The 27,264-nt window shown below is 46.6% G+C and overlaps 1 protein-coding gene across 4 annotated transcripts in view; it reads right to left on the bottom strand.

Annotated features, from left to right (window-relative positions):
- The window catches only part of SMARCA1 (SWI/SNF related, matrix associated, actin dependent regulator of chromatin, subfamily a, member 1), a 254,961-nt gene extending 236,989 nt beyond the window's left edge, over positions 1–17,972 (bottom strand). The window contains exons 1-2 of one of the 4 annotated variants that reach the window (XM_068251160.1): positions 17,714–17,972; positions 9,398–9,500 (exon numbers count right to left, since the gene is read on the bottom strand). In XM_068251160.1, the coding sequence (XP_068107261.1) occupies positions 9,398–9,421 (24 nt within the window). In that variant the 5' untranslated portion in view covers positions 9,422–9,500; positions 17,714–17,972. Of the gene's footprint in view, positions 1–9,397; positions 9,501–17,415; positions 17,668–17,713 lie in introns of those variants that run through there. The other 3 variants (XM_068251159.1, XM_068251157.1, XM_068251158.1) reach the window with 3 other exon arrangements.
- Between the last annotated feature and the right edge of the window lie 9,292 nt (positions 17,973–27,264).

The raw sequence follows: 27,264 nt of genomic DNA, 5'->3' as shown, positions 1-27,264 counted from the left end.
CTTGGTGGTCCGGTAGACAGAAAATCAGAGTTAATAAACTTTGAGACGATAATAAAACCGGTCTACAAAAAATGTTTATTTATTGGCATCTCTGTCCCTGTTGCAGAATGTACCCATTTTATGTCAAGACAAAAGGTGTCTCTATGTGAGGACACTGACAGCAATAAAAATCCAAAACAGGCTCTCACTCCTTTCCCCATTATCAAAATTTAAATGAAACCAGAGACATCTAAAAAGAGTTGTAATTATACTTACCTGTGGCTTCCTCCAGCCCCATGAAATGAGTGGGCTCCCTTGCCGTCCTTTCCAGCTGCTCCATTCCGCCACTATCTCAGCCAGTAATCTGGCTGGCCGCACTCTTCAGCGCATGTGAGGCTTGGCTGCGCGTACGCAATAGTACTGTGCAGGAGTTCCCAAGTGCGGGAGCACGATGGGGTTGCACCCACGGCCTTGCCATGAATGTGCAGGAGCCCACGACTGGCAAGATTACTGAACAAGTTAGCGGCAGAATAGAGCAGGTGGAGAGGGAGCTCACGAAAAAGCCCCAGCTTAAAGAGACTCTGAAGCGAGAATAAATCTCGCTTCAGAGCTCATAGTTAGCAGGGGCATGTGTGCCCCTGCTAAAACGCCGCTATCCCGCGGCTAAACGGGGGTCCCTTCACCCCCAAACCCACCCCTGCAAAATCAACAACCAACTTGGTCGTAAATTTTGCTCTTCCTGGAGGCAGGGCTAACGGCTGCAGCCCTGCCTCTCAGCGCGTCTATCAGACGCACATCACCACCTCTCCCCTGCCCCTCTCAGTGAAGGAAGACTGAGAGGGGCGGGGAGAGGCGGAGGTACGCGTCTGACAGACGCGCGGGAGGCAGGGCTGCGGCGGTTAGCCCTGTCCCAATGCGGAAGCGCTCCCCCGCTGCACGGAGGGGATTTGGGGGATCAGGGACCCCCGTTAAGCCGCGGGATAGCGGCGTTTTAGCAGGGGCACACATGCCCCTGCTATCTATGAGGTCTGAAGCGAGATTTATTCTCGCTTCAGACTCTAAGTATAAATACAGCCCTTGTACACATCTCAGATACACGTTAAAGAGACTCCGTAACAAAAATTGCATCCTGTTTTTTATCATCCTACAAGTTCCAAAAGCTATTCTAATGTGTTCTAGCTTACTGCAGCACTTTCTGCTATCACCGTCTCTGTAATAAATCAACTTATCTCTCTCTTGTCAGACTTGTCAGGCTGTGTCTGGAAGGCTGCCAAGTTCTTCAGTGTTGTAGTTCTGTGATGCATTTCCCCCCTCCAGGCCCCTCTCTGCACACTGCTTGTGTATTATTTAGATTAGGGCAGCTTCTCTCTTCTCTTTTACAAGCTGGATAAATCCTCCTCTGAGCTGGCTGGGCTTTCACATACTGAGGAATTACATACAGGCACAGCTGTCTGCACTCTGCAGGAAGAAACAGCCTGACACTTCAGTGGAAGATAGCTGCAGGGGGGAAAAAACACACAAATGATCTCTTGAGATTCAAAAGGAAGGCTGTATACAGCCTGCTTGTGTATGAATGTATTTTCTATGTGTGGACATACTGTACATCAACCTACTTCCTGTTTTGGTGGCCATTTTGTTTGTTTATAAACAAACTTTTTAAAACTGTTTTTAACCACTTTTAATGCAGCGAGGAGCGGCGAAATTGTGACAGAGTGTAATAGGAGATGTCCCCTAACGCACTGGTATGTTTACTTTTGTGCGATTTTAACAATACAGATTCTCTTTAAATATTACACAGTATTTGAAATTGGTGTTTAAGCATCACCCAGTATCCTTACTGGTTCCAAACCTTGATGATTGAAATCTACGCCATTTATGTCCTGTTATACCTGCAAGGGCATACATTTTAATCCTGTTATACCTGCCAGGGCATAGATTTTAAAACATACCGGATGCACATCCTGTTTGCTCAATATTTAGCCATTAATGCTCATATCAGGATGGGGTTTTATGTATAAGCTGGTGTTGTTTAGGACAGTCTTCATTCCATTTGCCGAAGTGCCTAGAACCCTCCCCCTTCCTGTACTAATAGATTTTAATCGTCACACCGCTCGGTCTGGTTGCTCTGGCTGTTTTCACCACTGTGCCCACTCGTTCTGTTGTCACGCTGACAGCAGAGCATCCACATACAGGTCAGGAGCTGATTTGTTTGGCTCCTGACCCCGTGATTACTGTAAGCCAATCACGACAATCACTAAACCAAATAGGAAGAGGATAGTTCTGGTCTATAAAGGACAACTGTAGTGAGAGGGACATGGAGGCTGCCATATTTATTTCCTTTTAAACAATACCAGTTGCCTAGCAGCCCAACTGGTCTATTTGGCTGCAGTGTGTCTAAATCACACCAGAAACAAGCAGGCAGCTAATCTTATCAGATCTCACAATAATATCAAAAACACCTGATCTGCTGCATGCTTGTTCAGGGTCTATGGCTAAAAATATTAGAGGCAGAGGATCAGCAGGACAGCCAGGCAGCTGGTATTGCTTAAAAGGAAACCAATATGGCAGCTTCTATATACATCTGACTTCAGTTGTCCATTAAGGTGCCAGAGCCCTGTGGTATGAGAATGGTTAAAGAGGCATCACAACGACATATTGTAGAATGTAGGACGTTATTCAGGATATATAGTAGTATGCTAATTATCCTGGTTTCAGCACCAGATACACTTCCCATATCCATATTTCTCAATCTCTAAGTGGTTTTGTAGCAATTTTTTAGCAAGTGATTTCACAGCGATTTTGGTTTTTACAGTGTTTCTTTACTTGTAACAGAAACTCAACAACTGTAAAAATGCTGCATGTAGCATGAATCTGAGATCTCAAAAAAATGCCGTATTTTATACTGTACTTTCCTGCGGCTTCCTCCAGCCCCATGAGGATCGTAGGCTCCCTCGCTATCCTCCCTGGCCGCTCCGTGGTCCCAGGATCGCCTCTGGCATCTTCTTCGGTTGTGGTGTTCTGAGCTTGCTCCCGCATCGGGAATCATTCTCCTTGTCTGGCACCATGACTGGCCCCGACTTTGGAAGATACCAGAGGCTATCCTGGGACAACAAAGCGGCCGGGGAGGACAGCAAGGGAGCCCAGGATCCTCATGGGGCTGGAGGAGACCCCAGGTAAGTTTAAATTAGGCACAGTGTACCGTCTCGGGTACACTTTAAGAATGTAAAACAGGGTGAGAAATACAATGGGCAAATATTGACTAAATACTTTTAAATGAATATTGTAAAACAAAATAAGCAATTTTATTCATTAGGTTGTAATCAGTAAAGTTCCTCTTTAAAGAGGAACTTCAGCCTAAACAAACATACTGTCATTAAGTTACAATAGTTATGTTAATTAAAATAGATAGGTAATATAATCTCTTACTGACCCTGTTTTAAAAGAACAGGCAAAAGTTTGCGATTGCATGAGGGTAGCCATCTTTTTGGTTGAAAGGAGGTGACAGGGAGCATGAGACACAGTTCCAACTGTCCTGTGTCCTGAGCACCTCTCCCAGCTGCTAGGCAACGAGAACAACATCAGAAATCCTATCAGTGGGTTTGCACAGCATCAGGGGAAAAATGCCCGGGCAGTTTTCTTTGATGGGGTGGAGCTTAGCTTCTAAGCAGCTAAAAATTAGGCTTGGGTATGAAAAACAAAGTTCTGATGCTGTGAAACTGTTAAAGAAACACCAAGCTTTTCTAGTGCTGCTCAGTATATTTTTAGTCTGGAGGTTCATTTTAAGATTCCAGGGGAAATTCCATAATAATAGAAGTGGAAGGCCAAACCAAACTACTGTATCTTAGTTTTGGAGAGACGGAGGGTTAAAACATCTGTTTGGATTCTACTGATAAAGATGGGCACACAAAATAATAGATATTTTTAGACGAGGCTAAAACTCTGTGGAGTTTAATTGACATCTACAGGGGTTAGACAAAATAATGGAAAAACCTAACATTTTGACATCATAATCTTTGAACATGTTTTAAGCAATCAAAACTTATGTTAATTTTTTTTTTTTATTATTTTTGTTATTTAATATGTTTAATCAAAAGAATTGTTTTTTACAGATATTTAATCCAAAGTTGGTTATAATTTATAATAATGGCAGATCTCTCAGACTTTCAAAGAGGCCAAAGTGTTGGTGCTCCTATGGTAGGCGCTACTGTAACAGAAACTGCCCGAATGGTTGGCATTTCAAGAGGTCCTGTCTCAAAAACAATGACTGTCTTTAAAAGAGAAGGTAAATCGTCCCCAGCAAAGCACAGTTGTGGCTGAAAGTCGAAGTTGTCTGAGGGAGACCATCGGACTCTAAATCGATTTGTTAGAAAAGCTTTCAAGACCACGGCTCCTAAAATCACTGCAGAGCTGAATGAACACCTACAGAACCCAGTTTCCACAAAAACTGTTCCGTTGGGAGCTCCACAAATCTGGATTCAACGGAAGAACTGCAATTAGAAAACCTCTGCTCTCAAAGACAAATGTTTCAAAGCGTTTAGAGTGGTGTAGAAACCACCAGAATTGGTCCCTTTAGCAGTGGAAAAATGTGATTTTCTCTGATGAATCATCGTTTACCTTATTTCTGACCTCCGGCCGAGTGTACATTTGGAGACAGCCGAAAGAAGCATTTCATCCAGACTACCTTCTCCCAACCGTAAAACATTGTGGGGGTTCTGTGATGATCTGGCGTGCTATTTCTTGGAAATCCGCCAGGCCAATGATTTCCCTTCATGGAAGAATTAACACCCGATACTATTAGGAATTTTGGCCGACCAAGTTCATCCTATGGTTCAAGAACCGTTTCCGGAGGTGAATGCCATCTTTCAAGATGATAATGCCCCAATAAATACAGCTAGAATTGTTAAAGAATGGTATGAGGAACATTCCAATGAAGTTGAACATTTCATCTGGCCACCACAATCCTCAGACCTCAACATTATTGAGCATTTATGGTCGTTATTAGAGATTAACCTCCTGAGCGGTATGGACGAGCTCAGCTCGTCCATCACCGCCGGAGGCTGCCGCTCAGGCCCTGCTGGGCCGATTTTTATCAAATAAAGTGCAGCACACGCAGCCGGCACTTTGCCAGCCGCGTGTGCTGCCTGATCGCCGCCGCTCTGCGGCGATTCGCCGCGAGCAGCGGCGAAAGAGGGCCCCCCTAGCCGCCTGAGCCCTGCGCAACCGGAACAAAAAGTTCCGGCCAGCGCTAAGGGCTGGATCGGAGGCGGCTGACGTCAGGACGTCGGCTGATGTCCATGACGTCACTCCGCTCGTCGCCATGGCGACGATCTAAGCAAAACAAGCTCATTGCGGCCTTCCTTGTTTATTATGGGCGCCGGAGGCGATCGGAAGAACGCCTCCGGAGCGCCCTCTAGTGGGCTTTCATGCAGCCAACTTTCAGTTGGCTGCATGAAATAGTTTTTTTTTAATTAAAAAAAAACCCTCCCGCAGCCTCCCTGGCGATCTCAATAGAACGCCGAGGAGGTTAAAGTAAGAAGTCGATTTCCGCCGCCATCGTCTCTAAAAGAACTGGAGGGTGTTTTAACTGAAGAATGGGCTAAAATTCCTTTGGAAACAATACACAATTTGTATGAATCAATACCTTGGAGAATTGAGGCTGTAATTGCTGCAAAAGGTGGACCTACATCATATTAAAATATAGTTTGTTGATTTTCAAGGTGTTTCCATTATTTTGTCCAACCCCTGTATATTCCTACAGGGAAGTGTATTGCACATCCTTTGGACTCACAGTAGACAGGAAATGTAGAAGAGTTCCAAAATCTTGTATTAATCTGAGACATAACTATGCGCTTTGAGTCCTATGGGAGAAAAGCACTTTACAAATGTTATTGTATAAAATGTAGGCATGGCAATATACACACAAAAGCTGAGCTTAATCTTACTCACCCTAAGTTACACTTCATGGATTTAGCGCAAGACATCAAACAAACAAAAATAAATCTCTTTATTAATCATAGTCCAAATTGCAAAGATAATGAAAATCACACAATGATTAACTGAAAATAAGAACACAGTAACTTTATTTATGATAATCCCATTAACACTGTGGTAAACAGTTTGTTTAGTTTTCATCAATTAAAATGGCCTGCAGATACTCTACTGCCCTCTAATGTCTATGGCGGTCTAATACAATTATTTCAGGGTGATGTGCTTATGCAGCGGTGTCCTGGGTTGTTTCTATCCATTCTGCCTTCTGAAATGAAAAGTAAACGGATGGCAATATCCTACTGATGGAGAATTATAAATATAAAATCAGCAAATACACAACCCCTTATATCAGTTAATCTTTAAATATATCAGCATGAGTAACTTATAGTCATTGAGGAACCAAATAAGTTCAAGCTGCACCAGCAAATGCTACAGAGGAATATAATGATGTCCATCTTTAGTCAACAAATGAAAGGAAACTAGGTCCAAAACACAGAAACATTGTATTGATGCATGGAACAGAAGTAAACCAACAATGTGTCTTGTACAGATGAAAAATATATTTTATGGTAATCAAGTCAGTCTCCTAATCTCAGACAAACAAGTATTTAATGGACCTTTTAAGATCCTAGAACTCTGGTAGAGGGCCCAAAGCTGAGTTAGGATGACACAGCACCCACACATATTACAGCAAAGTGCATAATATCAATGATCTTATAACAGAGGTACCATTATGAACTGCGATATATTAGGCAGCCAGTGAGCAGTCTGGTTGAAGGTGAAAATAGCTGTGTGTAAGGAACTGAGCAACTTTGTCAAAATTCAAATTGTGATAGCTAGATGACTAGATCAGAATATCTCCAAAACGGCAAATCCTGTGTAGTGTTCTTGATATACAGTTCTTAGCACCTATGAAAAGTGGACCAAGAAAGGAAAAGTGGTGAAAGGGGCATGAGCACCCAACAGTAACAGCCATGGGTGTTGAAGACTAGCCCATGTAATTGAATCCCTCAATGAAGAATTACTGCAGCAAAAAGCACCAGAAACCTTAATGCTGGCCACGAGAAAACACAATGCATGAAGGATATGGTGGAAAAAAACAGGTCTACTCTATGAAGACTCCACCTCCCAACTTACAGGACTTAAAAGGCATCATGTTTTAAAAAGTGTGGGACAAGGGCATGTTTACCAGGCTTTTGAACTATGTGCTGTAAACCAGTTGGACAGGCTTTTTAATTTAGCCTTGAGGATGATGCATCCATGATTTTCCATTTAGCTTATATTTGTGGAGGCAGAGGGAAACTGTGGCGTAGACGAAGAAGCCAGAAGATCACATCTGTCCAATACTGGCTTTCAACTATGTTTCTTGCTTACAAAGAGTTGTCTGGATTTATAACCTTTTAATGATATTATAGGTTATGGAATATGAAATCCCCCAAAATCTTTACAATTATATGCTGACAAAGTGTATTCTTCAGTTGTCACACTATCTGCAGACTTTACAGAGTAGAGTACCTTTTCTCATCTTTATTCTGAGAGACTCATTTCTCTGGTATGTGATTTTTATATGCAGTCATGTTAGTGACCCATTGTCAACTAACCTAAGTAGTTGAGAGACATTCACCAATTTTTTTTTCTAACCATAATACAACTTTTCCAGAATTTTATTGCCCTTGTCCCAGTTTTTTGGAATGTATTGCTAGCATCAAACTGAAAATGAACATAAAACATTATATCATTATATGTAGGGAATGGTAAATTCTTCACCACAATATATCAAATGCTCAGAGGTAGATATCCGCCAAAACATCAAAACTAGAAAAGGCTTACCAGCTCCCAACAACCCACATTATAAGGCGTGTTTACGAGCGGGAGCGCGGACAATGGCGGGAATGCGGAAAGTACGGATTTCTCCGTCCCTGGGGGTTAAAGGATGGAAAAAGGGACCGAGAAATCCGTACGGGCGGGGGTAAAGTGGTTAAAGAAATTTTATCTAAATAAACGGGTTAAGCTTAGATATTGCCGTTTTTGTTTTCCTATATAAATTCCTGAAACTTTACCTCCATACGGATGTGCACTGGATCTTCACGACGTCTGATGTTCCCTGGACGTTATCTGTGACCTGAGCCATTTTACAACCTTATAATGTGGGTTGTTGGGAGCTGGTAAGCCTTTTCTAGTTTTGATGTTTTGGCGGATATCTACCTCTGAGCATTTGATATATTGTGGTGAAGAATTTACCATTCCCTACATATGACTTTCTAAACCTGCGCTGACCTTTGATGTATGCCTGACTTCTGAACATTGTTCTTCTCAGCGGCGGTTCCATTGTCCCTTGGCGCTGATATATTTGCTACTATATATTAATCCTGTTTAGCCTAGTGCACACCAGAGTGATTCGGTTGCGTTATTAGGAACGCTTGCGGCTGAGGAAACGCTTGGGTAATGTATTTCAATGGGCTGGTGCACACCAGAGCGGGTCGGTTTTAGCTGAAACGCAAACTCCCGAGCTGCAGCATTGTTTGGATTTCGGAGGTGTTTCTGCCTCCAATGTTAAGTATAGGAAAAACGCAAAACGCTTGATAAAATGCCAGATCAGAGCGGTTTTCAAGGCATTTTTGTTACAGTAGCTGTTCAGTAACAGCTTTACTGTAACAATATCTGTAATCTGCTACACAAAAAACGCTACCAAAAACGCTTCACTTTAAGTAAAAAACACTACACAAAACAGCAAAACGCTTCATAATAATAAAAAAAAAAAACACTTAAAAAAACGCTAGCGTTTTGCGGATCTGCTAGCGGTTTTTGGTGTGCACTAGGCCTTTAAGTGTCAGCTTACAGAGAGATCAGCTTACACAGGTGGCAATACATGTCAGCTGACTAACCAGTACTGACCAGCAAAACATCCTGACTGTGTGTCAGCTATAGCATACTGGTCAAGGGCATCGTCTCTGACATGAGAGACCAGGGCTCAATCCCAGTCAGGGTCAGCATCCACCATATTATATTTATTAAATAAACCCCTGCCTAAGTGTCAGCTGACTATCCTGACGATCGCTCTGCGCATACTGGTGGGTGGATGTCTCACTCCTCTCGGCCGCAGTATGGTCTGAGGCGGCGACAGGAGCGAGACATCCACCCACCAGTATGCGCAGAGCGATCCCTTACACTAGGATTCATCCTTCTCCTTGTCTGTCACAGTCTTATTTCTATGACACATCTACCGGAAGCTGCAGATGGATCCCGTCGTCGTGAATCAGTGAGTGAGTAAACGATCCCCGCTCTGCATATGTGGCGCTGGATCCAGTCAGCGTGAATCAGTGAATGGCACGCTCCCTGCTCTGCATATGCACGCGAGAAATCGACATGGGAGGGCAACAATAGCACATAAAGATATGGCATGGGACACTGATCTACAAATAGCACTAACCGTTCCAGCTCCAGCGGGGGTCATTTGCACTGCTCTGCATATGTGCAATGTAAGATAAAACTATCTGTACATCCCTGGAGTTTGGCTTTTCCTCACGTTTAGCCTATGAAACAGATGATTTTAGTTCAGTTAATGACTATGTTACACCTATGACCTATGTGAAACAATGATGGTAATTAAACACCTGTTTGGTATAACTACTGTATATGCTCGAGTATAAGTCTAGAAATGTAGGTCTGATTCGCTTCATAAAAGTATAGGGGTCGACTTATACATGAGTCACAGGCAAAACTGAGCACAGAGTAATGTGTATACTGATAGTAACATTCCCATTTGCAGCAATTTACCCAGTGGTGAGTTATACTTTGAGTAAAGGCAATGCCAAGAAAATAAAGGTCTGAAAGTCCTGGCCACGACAATTAACAAGTAAAGGGGCAGGGGGAAATATTGGGCTGCTTAAAAAGGTAGTGAATAATTGCAGCACTTGGGGGCCTGAAGGAGGTATTGGCTGCACTTAAGAGACAGGAAGGGTTAATGGCTGCAATACTGCATGCAGTGAAGTCACCACTCCTGAGTCACAAGTGCAGCCATTAACTTTGCTGGGTAGACATACGGTATACGTGAGTCAATAACAAATTCCAGCTTAAATGTACCTATAATTGATGCTGTTTTGCAGGCAAAGCATAGTCACACCAATATTTATTTGATTTAGATTCTTCTTCTGTGAGGTAATTTTGCATTTTATAAATTCATATGAATAAACTATTATAATTCATGATTGTGAAAGCATTCTCACTTTACAGTATTTTTGCATACCTGCCTGAAACTTATATTTTATACACACACAGTAGTTTTCTTGCTTTGAAGCCTGAAATGAAGACCTGCAACTTATAATTTTTCCAGCTGCATTTACATTTATTTCACTTATCATGGGCAAGCAAAAGATGTGATAGAAACTGTTCAAAAACAATAAAAAAACAAAACAGAATCACTGAGCAGGATAAGGGATCGTCCCTGTGCCAGTACTTTGTGGAAGCACCTTTTGCAACCTTAAAGGAACCCAGAGCTTAATGCCTGTAACAGTTTTATACAAACCTGGGGCTTCCTCCAGCCCCATGCGCACGGATCACTCCCACGCCACTGTCCTCAGTCTTCTCCGTCTTCTGTACCGGGTCCCGTTACTTCCTCCAGTCGCAGCCAGTCTGCGCAAGAGAAGTGTGCCCTCTACGTATCTCTCCGACGGCTGCTGGAGAGATACGAAAAGAGCTCACTTCCTCTTGAGGACGGCGCTGTGGGAGGGATCCAAGCGCGTGGGGCTGAAAGAAGCCCCAGGTATGTATAAAACTGATACAGTCATTCAGCTATGGTACACTTTAAATCTGCTGGGAAAATCTCTACCACCTTTGCACATCTATACTGTGCAATATTTGCCCATTTTCTGTACCAGACTGTTTAGTCAAACTTGTTGGTGACCTTTGGTGGACCGGAATCTTTAACTCAATCCAAAGATTTTCAGTAGGGTTTAAGTCTGGTCTCTGCTAGGCACTCTCTATTTCTCCTTCAGTCACTGTGTGGTTGGTTATGCTGTGTGATTCAGGCCACAGTCATATTGGAAAGGAACCTTCTTCCCACTGACTACTTTCTGATAGGGCAGGTTTTCTCACGAATTTGATAGTATTTCGCCCTATCCATTTCTCCTTCGGTCCTGACAAGTGACCAGTCATGGCTGCAGGTGAACACCCCACATGATGCTCTAAACCCAATGCTTTACAGAAGATATGGTATTCTTTGAATGATGAGCTGACTTGAATTTCACCCGATATACTGTTTGGTGTTTAGGACAAATAGTTTGATGTTGGTCTTATCTGACCCTAACACTTTTTTTCATTTGATCTTCAAGATGTATTTTTAACCAGGGCTACAAAAATCTTCCGACTCCAACTCCGACTCCTCAGTTTATGAAACCACTACTCCGACTCCAACTTCGACTCCGGGTACCCAAAATGGCTCCGACTCCTCAACTCCGACTCCTTAGTCTAATACTTAACAGGGCTGTGGATTTTGTACAAAAATCATCTGACTCCGACTCCCGACTCCTCAGTTTATGAAATCAACGACTCCGACTCCGGGTGCCCAAAATTGCCCCGACTCCGACTCCAAAGCCCTGTTTTTAACAAAAGAGAATTGAGACTTAAAGCGGGATTGTCCCCATAAAAATCAAATTTCAACAGCAACCAGTCTGAGTGTATTAAAGGGACTCCGAGCTCACCCAAAAAAAGAAAGTTGTACTCACCAGGGGCTTTCTCCAGCCCAGTGCTGGTCGGGAGGTCCCACGCCGGCGTCCTGGCTCCTCTCCTTCTCCCCGCTCCGGAATGGCTGACAGGCCGCAGCCCGGGCGACACTCGGCAGAGTGTCGGGCTGCTCCTTCCGCGTATGACGCGGCTGACGTCACACGCCGGCCGCCTCGCGTCATCACGGTGGCCGGCGTGAAAGTACTGCGCATGCGCAATTAAAGCGCGCATGCGCAGTACTTTCACGCCGGCCGCCGTGATGACGCGAGGCGGCCGGCGTGTGACGTCAGCCGCGTCATACGCGGAAGGAGCAGCCCGACACTCTGCCGAGTGTCGCCCGGGCTGCGGCCTGTCAGCCATTCCGGAGCGGGGAGAAGGAGAGGAGCCAGGACGCCGGCATGGGACCTTCCGACCAGCACTGGGCTGGAGAAAGCCCCTGGTGAGTACAACTTTCTTTTTTGGGGTGAGCTCGGAGTCCCTTTAAGTGATAAAGATGCTAATCCTGCATTCAAAACTTTTTCTGCTCTTATGGGTTGGAGTTATCACATACCTTAGGAGCACTGGCCCTTTAATTGCCATTGCCAAACAGTTGCATACTGGGGGCTTTTCATCTATAATATATTCCTCCTCTTCCCTTTATTTCCACCTCCTTCTAATGACCTAAGACAGTGCACTTCCTAGTATAGACCTCACTGGGAGTGTCTGAAGACTCTGGGAGGAGGAGGGGGGGTAACAAATACACAATTAGCAAGAGGAGAAAAAAAAAGCGTGAGGAAATGATGTCAAGAGGTCAAAGGTATCCAATATGGAAACTGTCTAGAATAGGATTCTCTGCTTTTCCTTTATAAAATTCACAGGAATCATAACGTAGACAGTGCAATACATCTGTTATGTAAGTAGAACTAGTACTGCTTATTGGTGGCTCCTTCTTGGCCATAAAAAAGTATCAGGTACCAATAAACTAATACAAGTCAAGTTACTCTTACACTCACCATTTAGTTTGTTAACAATTTAAAATGTAAACAGGAGGCGGCAAGAAAAAAAAAAGTTGCTTACCTAGGTAGAGGGAAGCCTCATCGCCCCACCGTTGCCACGCACGGACCCTTTGAACATTTCCAACAAAAGCTTGTTGGATATTTTCTTGTGGCCACACTGCTGGCCATGTACAAGCACAAGTGCACTACAGCCCCACCAACACAGGTAACTGAATGTCCAAAAGTGCATTTATGCTACAGCGCAGACACGGCTCTTCTCGCACGTTGCGGGCATATGTCAGAGTATACAGTGATGGTCTTAAAGAGGATGTGAGAAGCCTCTGGAAGATCTAGATGCTTCCTTCTTCTCACACAAGTATCTAACTTTTGTTTTTTTTCACAGCCTCAAACTATTTTCACTGTGGCTGGCTGGGGTTTGCTTTAAAGGGAAGGTTCAGGAACTGTTTAAAAAAAATAAAAATCCGCATCCACTTACCTGGGGCTTCCTCCAGCCCGTGGCAGGCAGGAGGTGCCCTTGGCACCGCTCCGCAGGCTGCCGGTGATCTCCGGTGGCCGACCCGACCTGGCCGGCGGCCAGGTCGGGCTCCTTCCGCGTTCCAAAATGCGCCTCACGGCGGCGCGCTGACGTCATCGGACGTCCTCCGGGCTTTACTGCCAGCGCGCCGCCGTGAGGCGCATTTTGGAACGCGGAAGGAGCCCGACCTGGCCGCCAGCCTGGCCAGGTCGGCAACCGGAAACCACCGGCAGCCTGCGGAGCGGCGCCGAGGGCACCTCCTGCCTGCCACGGGCTGGAGGAAGCCCCAGGTAAGTGGATGCGGATTTTTATTTTTTTTAAACAGTCCCTGAACCTTCCCTTTAAGGAATTTATTGCACGAAAAACAGATTAATTCCTTCAATCTTCTTCAACTGCATGGCAGTATCCCTTCCATTACCGATTGATCATTTCATCAGCATTGTAAATCGGACGATCTATCATCTGGAAAATGTTATCGTTAATCGATACCTTAAGAAAGATGCATAGTCCAGAGTCCAGACTATGCATAGAGTGGTAGAGAAAGTCTAGCAAGTGAGAGAAGGCCATGTGCCTAGTCAGGCTTGGCACATTAAAGCGCACTGAGCATCCAGGATACATTTATTTTTATAATTCACCTCCCCATAAGGAAAGTATGTAGTGCAGCGTGCCTTTGGGTGGCTGAGGGAAGCATCATTACTTACCTTACGGCGGGCTGCTCCTCTAACCCCAGTCCATGTGGAGTGCGCCATGTTCCCTGAGGAACATAAGCAAGTAAAAGATTTTGCCTGTGAAGCGTGCTCCCAGATGCCACAAGGCATGCCGGGAGATGTAGTCCATTGACGTACTCACATCTATGTACTACATCTCCCAGCATGCATTCCACAGGTAAAATCTTCAAACTGCCAGTCACGGCGGACACTCCCTGGAGAACATGTAGCACTCCGCATGGACAAGGGGCTAGAGGCGCAGCCCCCCATAAGTAATGGCGCTCCCCCAATGGCACACTGCATTACATACCTCCCTTATGGGGAGGTTCATTTTTAAAAAAAATGTATCCTGGGTGCTCAGTATATTAGCCCATAGGCAGAGCCGGGTCATCCACAAGGCAAACCTAGGTAGTTGCCTGGAGAGAATCTAGGGGCCTGGTCCAAATCGTGTTAAAAAAGCCAGGTGATAATCAGCAGTGGGCAAAAACTGTTATCTCGCCTAGGACCCCAATTCATCTTAATTCATTTCTGCCCATAGGTGGGTGTTTATATATTTCATGAAGGTTAAAGGAAATTTAAACTGATAAAAAAATTGCTGTTACTTACCGGAGGCTTCTTCCAGCCCCTAAAGTCTTCCTAGTCCTTTTCCATCACCCCGCTACGCTCGGTTCCCCCAATGTCCCCCCAAATGCTTGAAGCGTGGCCCCATGGGTGGATGACTCCTCTTCAAAACTTGGAATAGAGCTACCTCGTGCCTTACATGAACTGGGCTTCCTCCAATCAATCAGCTCTGCTACTCACAGGAAAGGCCACACTCTGGACCTTATATTCCATACTGGGCTGTCAATAGCCAATGTGGAAATTAATCCTGTTGCCTGGTCAGACCATCACACTATCCACTTCTCCCTCTCAATACCAGCTGTCAAACACCAGGTCAAGAATCAAATAAAATATCGCCGCTTAAAAGGGCTAACACCTCAACATATCCGAGATAACCTTAGCTTTGATGAATTGACTGACTCCAGCTTGGACCCTGATACTCTGGTGTTTAAATACAACAAATGTGTGTCCTCCACCTTTGAGACCATTGCTCCTCTGCGCACCAAATATCTTACTCCACACTATCATGCACAGTGGTTTGATAACGCTATAAAAGAGCTGAAAAGACAAGGCCGATAACTTGAGAGACTGTGGCGCAAATCTCAGTCCCCAGAAGACAAACATGCCTTAATCCTCCACTTGAAGAGCTACCAAAAGGTAATCACGGGAAAAAAATCATCCTTTCTATCACAAGAGATTGCAAATGCAGTTAACAAACCAGCCCAACTGTTCCGCACAGTGGAAAAACTCTGCAACCCGGCATGTCAAAAACTTAACATCGAGTCTTCAAAGGACCTCTGTGACCAATTTGCCCATTTCTTCACAGACAAAGTCTCCGCTATAAGGTCCGCCATCCAACTTACAGCATCTGAGCCTAATATAGCGCCGAAGACCATTAGCAGAGACAATGTAACACCTTGGTCAAACTTCAAAGAAATTGATGAAGAAGTCACATCAAGCATCCTCCTTCACGTCCGCCTAACTACCTGTGACCTAGATCCTGGCCCAACACAGTTCATGTTGAACTGCCCCGACCTGTTCGTACCGGTATTCCTAAAAATTGTTAACTGTTCCTTAAAATCAGGGATATTTCCTGCTTTACTGAAGGAAGCAATCATCAGGCCTCTCCTCAAAAAACCCTCCCTGGACCCAGATGCAATGACCAGCTACAGACCTGTCTCTAACCTTCCCTTTCTGGGCAAGCTAATTGAAAAAGCTGTTTACCTCCAGCTAGAAGCCAAAATCCTACAAAACAACAGTTATGACCCATTCCAGTCTGGCTTCAGGAAACACCACAGCACTGAAACGGCCCTCATCCAAATATGCAACCACCTGCTCATGGCAAGAGACAGAGGAGAGTGCTCCATCCTCATACTGCTAGACCTTTCTGCAGCCTTTGATACAGTTGACCATGACATCTTGATAAACAGGCTACAGGAATACTGCGGCATTGATGGCATAGTTCTTCAGTGGTTCCAATCCTTCTTGAGTGGCAGAACCCACAAAGTGTCTATGGGGCCCTTCCTGTCCACCCCTGTATCACTTAGGTATGGGGTGCCCCAGGGCTCAATCCTCTCTACCCTGCTTTTCACGATTTACATGTTACCGCTGGGAAAACTAATCCAAAAACATGGCCTGACATACCACTGCTATGCAGACGACACTCAACTATATCTTTCCTTCAAGCCTGGTGTGACAGACCCAACTCTAACTATAAACGCCTGCTTACGTGAACTACAGCAATGGATGAATGACAACTGGCTGAAACTAAATGCAGACAAAACTGAAGTCCTTCTGATAGGAGGGCAGAGCATGATAACAAAACAACTTAACTTGCAGTCTTCACCACTGGGAATAGGAGGCACGGATCTGCGCAGCTCTGATCATGTGCGTAGCCTGGGAGTTCTAATTGATTGGGATTTAAACTTCAGAACTCAAATCTCTGCTGTGGTGAAATCATCCTATTTTCACCTGAAGAACATTGCAAAAATCAAGCACCTCATACCCCCAGAAGATCTGCCAACCTTAGTCCACGCCTTCATCACATCCCGACTGGACTACTGCAATGCTCTCTACACTGGCCTTCCAAAAAAGGTCTTGTACCGACTACAGCTGATACAGAATACTGCTGCCAGACTGCTAACCAACCAACCCCGTCACTGCCACATAATGCCAGTCCTGCACTCCCTTCACTGGCTACCTATAGAATGGAGGGTCCTATTCAAGATCGGCCTACCGACATTTAAATCCCTGAATAATTTAGGCCCTGGATACATGAAAGATATGTTGCAGCTGCGTAGCAATCCCCGCATTCTCAGATCAACAGGTTCTAATAATCTAGTCATACCCAGAGTCCACTTGGAAACTTTTGGTCCCAGAGCCTTCTGTCATGCTGCCCCTACGTTTTGGAACTCCTTACCTCAACAGATCAGGATAGCTCCATCCCTGGACGTGTTTAAATCCAGACTGAAAACCCACCTGTTCAGTTTGGCATTTGCAGAAATATAACTTTTGTTGTGTGAATACTTCATCCTACTAATTACTGAATCTGAGAGAGCCTAAGCGCTTTGAGTCCTATGGGAGAAAAGCGCTATAGAAATGTTATTGTATTGTATTGTATCCAATGTGCTACAGTTACAGGAGCTCTCTTTGCGCAGTAAGTAAAAATCACTATTGCACATATGCAGAACACTCCCTCGCTGAGTATTCCTGCCTACGGAGGGAGGGCAGCGGAGGAATGGTGGAGCAGGGAGTCATGGCGAGGGTGCAGGAGGACTTCAGGGGGCTGGAAAAAGCCCTAGGTAAGTAACTGGGCAATTTTAGTTTGATCAATAATTTGTCTTCAAAATGTAGTCATCTGCTTAATTTTTCATTCACCTATCTGCACTAAAAATGGGAGTGGTTGGCCCACCTGGTCACCTGTGATTAGGTATATAAAGTAGTCCATAAAGCTCTGGACTCTCAGGACTGCCACTCCATCACGTCAGCTGGAACTACATTCACGTGACAAAATTACTAAAAGTTTCCTCTGTTACGCAGTGACTAAAAGAAGTTATGTAACGACTGCTTTGCTGCATTCTATTCCGGCTGAGCGCGCGTGTCTGTGCAGGGCCGGGGGCGGGAATGTTCAGTACAGAGACACCGGAGAGCTCCTTCCCGCCATCTCTGTGGTACGACGCGCGCTGCGGCCCCTCCCCTTTCTAGGTTACCTCGTCGTACGCTGTGTCTGCCTCTTCCCGTGAAGTGGAAGGCAAGACCTCCTCCTCCGATTGCCCCTCCATCATGGCTCTAACGGGGTCACCCGATATCCTGCGCTGCCGGTATCTCCCTCTGCAAAGCCTGCAACTAATCGCAATCGGTAGCGTGACAAACGGGGAACAGACGTCACATTGCAGACGGGGGCACGCCCACCTCGACACGGTACCGACCGCCCAGAAGCTGGCAGGCGGTCAGGTGACGAGAGCGCGCAGGATTTTAGCGGGTTCGCGCCTCCAGCTGCAGCGCATCCCCGTCTAGTGTTCTGGTAGGGATACTTGTGACAAGGACAAGAAGTGGCATAGCGTTCTATAACTTGTTCAAAACAGTTCACAGCTGTCCCATGTTAGGAGGAAAAGTCGTTGTTCAGTAAGCATCGTTCTTCTTTCAATGTCCATCTTGAGTGTCTATATATATATATATATATATATATATATATATATATATATATATATATATATATATATATATATATATATATATATATATATATATATAAATTAATGTATCTGCTTTAAAAAACAAAGTGTTAGGTTACATACACACTTGAGATAAAAGTCTTTGGAAAAGGCAAGATCACAGACCAATTTTACCCCATTCTATGTAGTATGAGAGTCATACTCTACACAGTCTATTCTGTTTTGCCCACTGCCCCACTAATCACTTCCTATACGCTAATGCCCACTGCCCCACTATTCAATGCCTATACGTTAATGCCCACTGTCCCACTAATCACTGCCTATACGCCAATGTCCATTGCCCCACTAATCACTGCCTATACGCCAATGTCCACTGCCCCACTAATCACTGCCTATACGCCAATGTCCACTGCCTCACTAATCACTGCCTATACGCTAATGCCCACTGCCCCACTATTCACTGCCTACACGTTAATGCCCACTGCCTACACGCTAATGCCCATGGCCCCACTAATCACTGCCTATACACTAATGCCCACTGCCCCACTAATCACTGCCTATACGCTAATGTCCACTGCTCAACTAATCACTGCCTATACGCTAATGCCCACTGCCCCACTAATCACTGCCTATATGCTAATACCCACTGCCCCACTAATCACTACCTATACGCTAATGCCCACTGCCCCACTAATCACTGCCTATACGCTAATGTCCACTGCCCCACTAATCACTGCCTATACGCTAATGCCCACTGCCCCACTAATCACTGCCTATACGCCAATGTCTATTGCCCCACTAATCACTGCCTATACACTAATGCCCACTGCTCCACTAATCACTGCCTATATGCCAATGTCCACTGCCCCACTAATCACTGCCTATAGGCTAATGCCCACTGCCCCACTAATCACTGCCTATATGCTAATGTCCACTGCCCCACTAATCACTGCCTATATGCTAATGCCCACTGCCCCACTAATCACTGCCTATACACTAATGCCCACTGCCTCACTAATCCCTGCCTATACATTAATGCCCACTGCCCCACTAATCACTGCCTATACGTTAATGCCCACTGCCCCACTAATCACTGCCTATATGCTAATGCCCACTGCCTCACTAATCACTGTCTATATGCTAATACCCACTGCCCCACTTATCACTGCCTATAAGCCAATGCCCACTGCCTCACTAATCACTGCCTATACGCTAATGTCCACTGCCCCACTAATCACTGCCTATAAGCTAATGTCCACTGCCCCACTAATCACTGCCTATACGTTAATGCCCACTGCCCCACTAATCACTGCCTATATGCTAATGCCAACTGCCCCACTAATCACTGCCTATACGCTAATGTCCACTAATCACTGCCTATACGTTAACGCCCACTGCCTCACTAATCACTGCCTATATGCTAATGCCCACTGCCCCACTTATCACTGCCTATAAGCCAATGCCCACTGCTCCACTAATCACTGCCTATACGCTAATGTCCATTGCCCCACTAATCACTGCCTATACGCTAATGCCCACTGCCCCACTAATCACTGCCTATACGCTAATACCCACAGCCCAACTAATCACTGCCTATACGCTAATGTCCACTGCCCCACTAATCACTGCCAATATGCTAATGCCCACTGCCCCACTAATCACTGCCTATGCGCTAATGCCCACTGCCCCACTAACCACTGCCTATACGCTAATGCCCACTGCCCCACTAATCACTGCCTACACGCTAATGCCCACTGCCCCACTAATCACTGCCTATACGCTAATGCCCACTGCCCCACTAATCACTGCCTATGCGCTAATGCCCACTGCCCCACTAACCACTGCCTATACGCTAATGCCCACTGCCCCACTAATCACTGCCTACACGCTAATGCCCACTGCCCCACTAATCACTGCCTATACGCTAATGCCCACTGCCCCACTAACCACTGCCTATACGCTAATGCCCATTGCCTATACACTAATGCCCACTGCCTCACTAATCCCTGCCTATACACTAATGCCTTCTGCCTATACAACAATGCCCGACTAATCACTGCCTATACGGTAATGCCCATTGCCTATACACTAATGCCCACTGCCTCACTAATCCCTGCCTATACACGAATGCCTTCTGCCTACACAATAATGCCGAATGCCCCATTAATCACTGCCTATACGTTTATGCCCACTGCCCCACTTATCACTGCCTATAAGCCAATGCCCACTTCCTCACTAATCACTGCCTATACGCTAATGTCCACTGCCCCACCAATCACTGCCTATACGCTAATGCCCACTGCCCCACTAACCACTGCCTATACGCTAATGCCCACTGCCCCACTAATCATTGCCTACACGCTAATGCCCATTGCCCCATTAATCACTGCCTATACGCTAATGACCATTGCCTATACACTAATGCCCACTGCCTCACTAATCCCTGCCTATACACTAATGCCTTCTGCCTATACTTCAATGCCCGACTAATCACTGCCTATACGGTAATGCCCATTGCCTATACACTAATGCCCACTGCCTCACTAATCCCTGCCTATGCACGAATGCTTTCTGCCTGCACAATAATGCCCAATGCCCCATTAATCACTGCCTATACGCTAATGCCCACTGCCCCACTTATCACTGCCTATAAGCCAATGCCCACTTCCTCACTAATCACATAGGCTGATGGCCTGTATGCCGCTAGATACCCAGCGCATGGCGAGTGTGCGCCGTTAGTGACCCATGCTGCAAGTGACTCTGCACCTACACGCTGCTAACAGACCTGGCAAGTGACCCTTCACCTGTATGCTGCTATTTGACCCAGCGCATGTGCACTACTAGCACCCACTGTGTAATAACAGGCACATGTGCGCCATTAGTAACCCCTCCGTGTTCGCGCATGATGCACTGGAGCTAACCTGTGAATGTGAAGAGGAAGGTACGGCAGACCGCCAGAGCGCCGTCTGGACAGGTGAAGTCTCTACAGCTGCCAGGAGCCACAGTGCAGGGATTCCTATGTGTGTGTGTGGGGAAGGGGGGGGGGGGGGGCACATGGCACCAGACCAAATATTGTATTATTTACCCCATAAGACGCACTGACTTTTTCCTAGTCAGTTTCCATAGTCCTCATTCCACAAAGGAGAAATAGTGATTTTCAGGCCATTCCTCATAGGCTCAGTTTATTTGTCTCTAGAGTTGAGCCGAACCTCCGATTTTAGGTTCGCGAACTGGGTTCGCGAACTTTCGCGTAACGTTCGGTTCGCGTTAAAGTTCGCGAACCGCAATAGACTTCAATGGGGATGCGAACTTTGAAAAAAAAAAAAATTATGCTGGCCAAAAAAAGTGATGGAAAAGATGTTTCAAGGGGTCTAACACCAGGAGGGGGGCATGGCGGAGTGGGATACACGCCAAAAGTCCCCGGGAAAAATCTGGATTTGACGCAAAGCAGCGTTTTAAGGGCAGAAATCACATTGAATGCTAAATGACAGGCCTAAAGTGCTTTAAAACATCTTGCATGTGTATACATCAATCAGGGAGTGTAATTAAGGTACTGCTTCACACTGACACACCAAACTCACCGTGTAACGCACCGCAAACAGCTGTTTGTGTAGTGACGGCCGTGCTGGACTGGTGCGCACCATGGCGAGAGTGCAGGTTTTGGTGGCTTTACAGCCCATATGGTCGCCTGGCTGATGTAGCTGAATGACAGAACAGTGACTGTCCAGCTGATCAAATTTGGTCTGACCACAATGAAGCAACGACCTTATTATCTTTTGTGTGCCCCCCGAGACACTCATCTAGGCGCCGGTCATTACTTCATTGTGATACGCAAGCCCCTTCACCACGGCAAGGTAATGATCACGAAGGGGAATGGGCGCATGTACATGCCTTTTCTTTTGTTGTTGCAGCTGCCCGCAGTGCAGCCAGAAAAATTAGGCAGTCATGTACACGCACCAGAAAAATTATTACAGCGGCCGCTGCTAGCAGCGGCCTAAAAAATTCAGCAATCCGCCTGGAGTCCCGGACCCTGTTGGTGGTGGCGGAGAAGGTAGTCAAGCGGCCTGCAGGCAGACATGCTGTGTGGAGGGACTGGGAGCGACTTAGTCTTCTTGGGGCAGGCCAGGCAGCCAGTCACACGGCGTGCAGGCAGAGATGCTGTGTGTGCGGGGACTGACTTAGTCTTGGGGCGAGCAGCAGCCCTCCGGGATCCATGCCTCATTCATTTTGATAAAGGTGAGGTACTTAACACTTTTGTGACTTAGGCGACTTCTCTTCTCAGTGACAATGCCTCCAGCTGCGCTGAAGGTCCTTTCTGACAGGACGCTTGCGGCAGGGCAGGAGAGAAGTTGGATGGCAAATTGGGACAGCTCTGGCCACAGGTCAAGCCTGCGCACCCAGTAGTTCAAGGGTTCCTCATCGCTGTTCACAGCAGTGTCTACATCCACACTTAAGGCCAGGTAGTCGGCTACCTGCCGTTCCAGGCGTTGGTGGAGGGTGGATCCGGAAGGGCTACGGCGAGGCGTTGGACTAAAGAACGTCCGCATGTCCGACATCACCATGAGATCGCTGGAGCGTCTTGTCTTTGACTGCGTGGACACGGGAGGAGGATTAGTGGCAGTGGTACCTTGCTGGCGTTGTGCTGTCACATCACCCTTAAAGGCATTGTAAAGCATAGTTGACAGCTGGTTCTGCATGTGCTGCATCCTTTCCACCTTCAGGTGAGTTGGTAACAGGTCCGCCACTTTGTGCCTGTACCAAGGGTCTAGTAGTGTGGCCACCCAGTACAGCTCATTCCCCTTGAGGTTTTTTATACGGGGGTCCCTCAACAGGCAGGACAGCATAAAAGACGACATCTGCACAAAGTCGGATCCAGTACCCTCCATCTCCTCTTGCTCTTCCTCAGTGACGTCACGTAAGTCAACCTCCTCCCCCCAGCCGCGAACAATACCACGGGAAGGTTGAGCAGCACAAGCCCCCTGCGACGCCTGCTGCGGGTGTTCTCCTGCCACCGTCCCCTCCTCCTCCTCCTCCCCCAAAGAAACACCTTGCTTATCATCCTCTGAGTCTGACTCATCTTCTGCACACGACTTCTCTTCTTCCTCCTCCTCCCCCCTCTGTGCTGCCGCAGGTGTTGAGGAAACAGCTGGGTCTGATAAAAATTGGTCCCATGCCTGTTCCTGCCGTAACGGTTCCTGGTCACGCTCATTCGCAGCTTCATCCGCCACTCTACGCACAGCATGCTCCAAGAAGTAAGCGTAGGGAATTAAGTCGCTGATGGTGCCCTCACTGCGGCTCACCAGGTTGGTCACCTCCTCAAACGGCCGCATGAGCCTGCATGCATTTTTCATCAGTGTCCAGTTGTCGGGCCAGAACATCCCCATCTTCCCAGACTGTTTCATTCTACTGTAGTTGTAGAGGTACTGGGTGACGGCTTTCTTCTGTTCTAGCAGGCGGGAGAACATAAGCAGGGTCGAATTCCAGCGAGTCGGGCTATCACAAATGAGGCGTCTCACCGGCATGTTGTTTTTCCGCTGAATTTCCGCAAAGCGTGCCATGGCTGTGTAAGACCGCCTCAAATGCCCACAGAACTTCCTGGCCTGCTTCAGGACATCCGCTAAGCCAGGGTACTTTGCCACAAATCTTTGAACAACTAGATTCATGACATGTGCCATGCAGGGTATGTGTGTCAGCTTCCCCATATGCAAAGCGGCAAGCAGATTGCTGCCGTTGTCGCACACCACGTTGCCTATCTCCAGGTGGTGCGGGGTCAGCCACTCATCCACCTGTTTCTTAAGAGCAGCCAGGAGAGCTGCTCCAGTGTGACTCTCCGCTTTGAGACAAGACATGTCTAAGATGGCGTGACACCGTCGTACCTGGCATGCAGCATAGGCCCTGCGGAGCTGGGGCTGTGTAGCTGGAGAGGAGAACTGCCACTCAGCCAAGGAGGAGGAGGACAGCGAAGAGCATGTAGCAGGAGGAGAGGAGGTGGCAGGAGGCCTGCCTGCAAGCCGTGGAGGTGTCACAATTTGGTCCGCTGCGCCCTGCTTGCCATCGTTCACCACCAGGTTGACCCAATGGGCTGTGTACGTAATGTAGCGGCCCTGCCCGTGCTTGGCAGACCAGGCATCCGTGGTCAGATGTACCCTTGACCCAACGCTCTTCGCAAGAGATGACACCACTTGCCTCTCAACTTCACGGTGCAGTTGGGGTATGGCCTTTCTCGAAAAATAAGTGCGGCCTGGCATCTTCCACTGCGGTGTTCCGATGGCCACAAATTTACGGAAGGCCTCAGAGTCCACCAGCCGGTATGGTAACAGCTGGTGAGCTAACAGCTGTCAGACGCCGGGCAAGGGGGTGACTGGCCGAAATTGGCTTCTTCCGCTCAAACATTTCCTTCACGGACACCTGACTGCTGCTGTGGGCAGAGGAGCAGGAATCGCTCAAGGGCAGAGGCGGAGTGGAGGAGGGTGCCTGTGAAGGTGGAAGGGAGAAAGCGGCAGAAGCAGATGATGCACCTGAAGGAGGAAGAGGAGAAGGAGGGTGACTTTTCTTTTGTGTGCTGCTGCTGCTTTTGCTCAGGTGGCCATCCCATTGCTGTTTGTGCCTTTTCTCCAGGTGCCTTCGTAAGACACTTGTCCCTACGTGAGTGTTGGCCTTTCCACGGCTCAATTTTTGTTGGCAGAGCGAACAGATGGCTTTGGTCCGATCTGAGGCACACACATTAAAAAATTTCCACACCGCTGAGCCACCCTGGGATGTGGGCACTATGGATATTTTATTATAAAAATCAAATTCAGCGCATACAAGATGATAAATAGAAATAAAAAGTATGCAAACGTTACAGAAACAAAAAACTGTACAGGAAACAGTTGTATACAAACATACTCCTGAAAACAGAAAAACTTATTGTACAGATGATCCCAAAACAGGGAAAAGTATAAACAGTTGTTTACAAACAATATCAAGAACTATATACACACAAGAAGAAAGAGTCTAGATCAAAAGACTCCAGAAACACATTAATACTGATGAAGAGGTATCATTCACTAAAAACTTTCACTCAGACTAAGACAACCAGACAAAAATCAAAGGAAAAAACGTGTAACATGAAACCACCCAAAAAGGAGACAGTGACATCACCTACACTACACCATTCAAAAACAACAGGACATAAAATAAGAAAGGAAAGCAAAAACACATAACATATACCACCACCTAAAGTGAGAGACAGAACCTACATTACACCATACACTCCACATACACACCGCGAGACTTTTACGCTCGCAAAAAACAATAAAACTTCACATAGGGACTAAGGACGCCACATAAAACGGGACAAGAAACAAAAATTTAAAACCCCGTTTTAATTTAAAACCCCATAACGAGACAAGAACCACACCAACAGGTAAGAAGAAGCATAAAGGGACACTCCTTTTGTGCCTGCGGCCAGACTTCAAAAATGGTTAATGAAAAAGTCAAAATCTACAGTGAAAAGAGAAAGAGACAGGAAGCTTACACCCAGGAGAGGCCTCCACCAGTTCAAGGGGGCTTGATGTTCTGCCACGCCAGAACCCAAGCTCCTCTCCCTAGCTTCTTCCTCTCCAAGAACCGAATTTTCCCAACCTCACCGAGAATGCCGTTCACCACCACCTGGACAGGCGAGATTTTCTGCCTAATTACTACATCACACCGTGCCAACCATACGTGTCTCCTAACCACTAGGCTAACTACGTATAAAGTGCATAAATCAAAACCCTGGCGTTGGTTGAAAGCTCCATAAGCCCACTCAGCATAACTTAGATGCTCCAGAAATGGGATACCTAGGGCCCTCCCTACCTGTTTGTACACTTCTATATTAAAGGGGCATGCTGTCAGAAAGTGGTCCATGTCTTCCTCAACAGAACATTCCTGCCGAGGACAGCCACGAATCTCAGCTCTCCGACCCCACATGTTCCCTCTAACATAGAGTTTGCCCTGGAAAGTTAGCCAGGCAATGTCCCAGAATTTGTTCGGAACGCGCGGTGAATTAAGTAACCGCAAACCCTCCTCCAAAATCGGGCCTGGGCAATCCTTCAAGGCCAATGGGTCATGGAAATAAGAATCCACCACTCTAGTCAGCAGGACTTTCCTGCCGACCGATCTGATGTCCTCCACTCCCAATCCCCACTGCCGTAGTTTCTTCATGCAAGGCAAAACATAGGCCGGAAGGTAGCCATGACGTGCGTTCAGACTCTTCACTGAACCACCACTCATCCAATCCCTGAGAAAAGGTCCACACCAGGTCTGAAAGAAACTTACCCAAATAGGCGGGCTCTCTGCTAACAGACTACCAATATTAAACTTAATAAACATCAGAGAGAAAAAGGCGATCGGGTTGACCATTCCTAAGCCACCCTCCCGTCTGGTTCTGTAAGTGATGTTCCTTCGTACCGGGTTCGTTTTGTTCCCCCATAACATCAGGAAGAACAAAGCGTTAATCCTGGTGTACAGTGATGCTGGCAAAATTGTAACGTAGCTAACATATAACATTATTGGCACCAGGTAGGTTTTAATCAAGTCAACCCGTTCCCTGAGAGTCAAATGCCAACCCTTCCAGCGAGCTACTTTAGTGTCGACATCTTTCAGCTTGCTTTCCCAATTTCGCAGGCCGTAATCGCCTGGGCCAAACTTGATGCCTAGAATTTTGATCTCGATCTGAGGCACGGGAAAGGAGCCAGGAAGTGTAAAGGATTCTCCTTCTTTACCCAACCAGAAAGTTTCGCACTTATCCGGATTAACTTTTGAACCAGATGCCAACGAGTACAGAGCAATCTCTTCGGCCACCACCAACGCCTCCTCCGCCTTCGAGATCACAACTGTAACATCGTCAGCATAAGCCACCACCTTTAGAGGCGAGACACCAGAGATGCCCACAGGAACCCCACCGAGCGTGCTACCCTCTAACCTTCTCACGAAGGGGTCGATGGCAAACACGTACAGTAAAGAACTCAGCGGACAACCCTGGCGGACCCCCGAGCTCACCTCGAAAGGCTGGCCGACCCATCCGTTGATAAGCATAAAACTCTCAGCCTCTCTGTACAAAG

The sequence above is a fragment of the Hyperolius riggenbachi genome, chromosome 8 (genome assembly GCF_040937935.1).
Source record: "Hyperolius riggenbachi isolate aHypRig1 chromosome 8, aHypRig1.pri, whole genome shotgun sequence".
Classification (NCBI taxonomy): Eukaryota; Metazoa; Chordata; class Amphibia; order Anura; family Hyperoliidae; genus Hyperolius; species Hyperolius riggenbachi.
The sequence above is the reverse complement of the archived record's forward strand: the minus strand, read 5'-3'. Positions and strand labels throughout refer to the sequence as shown.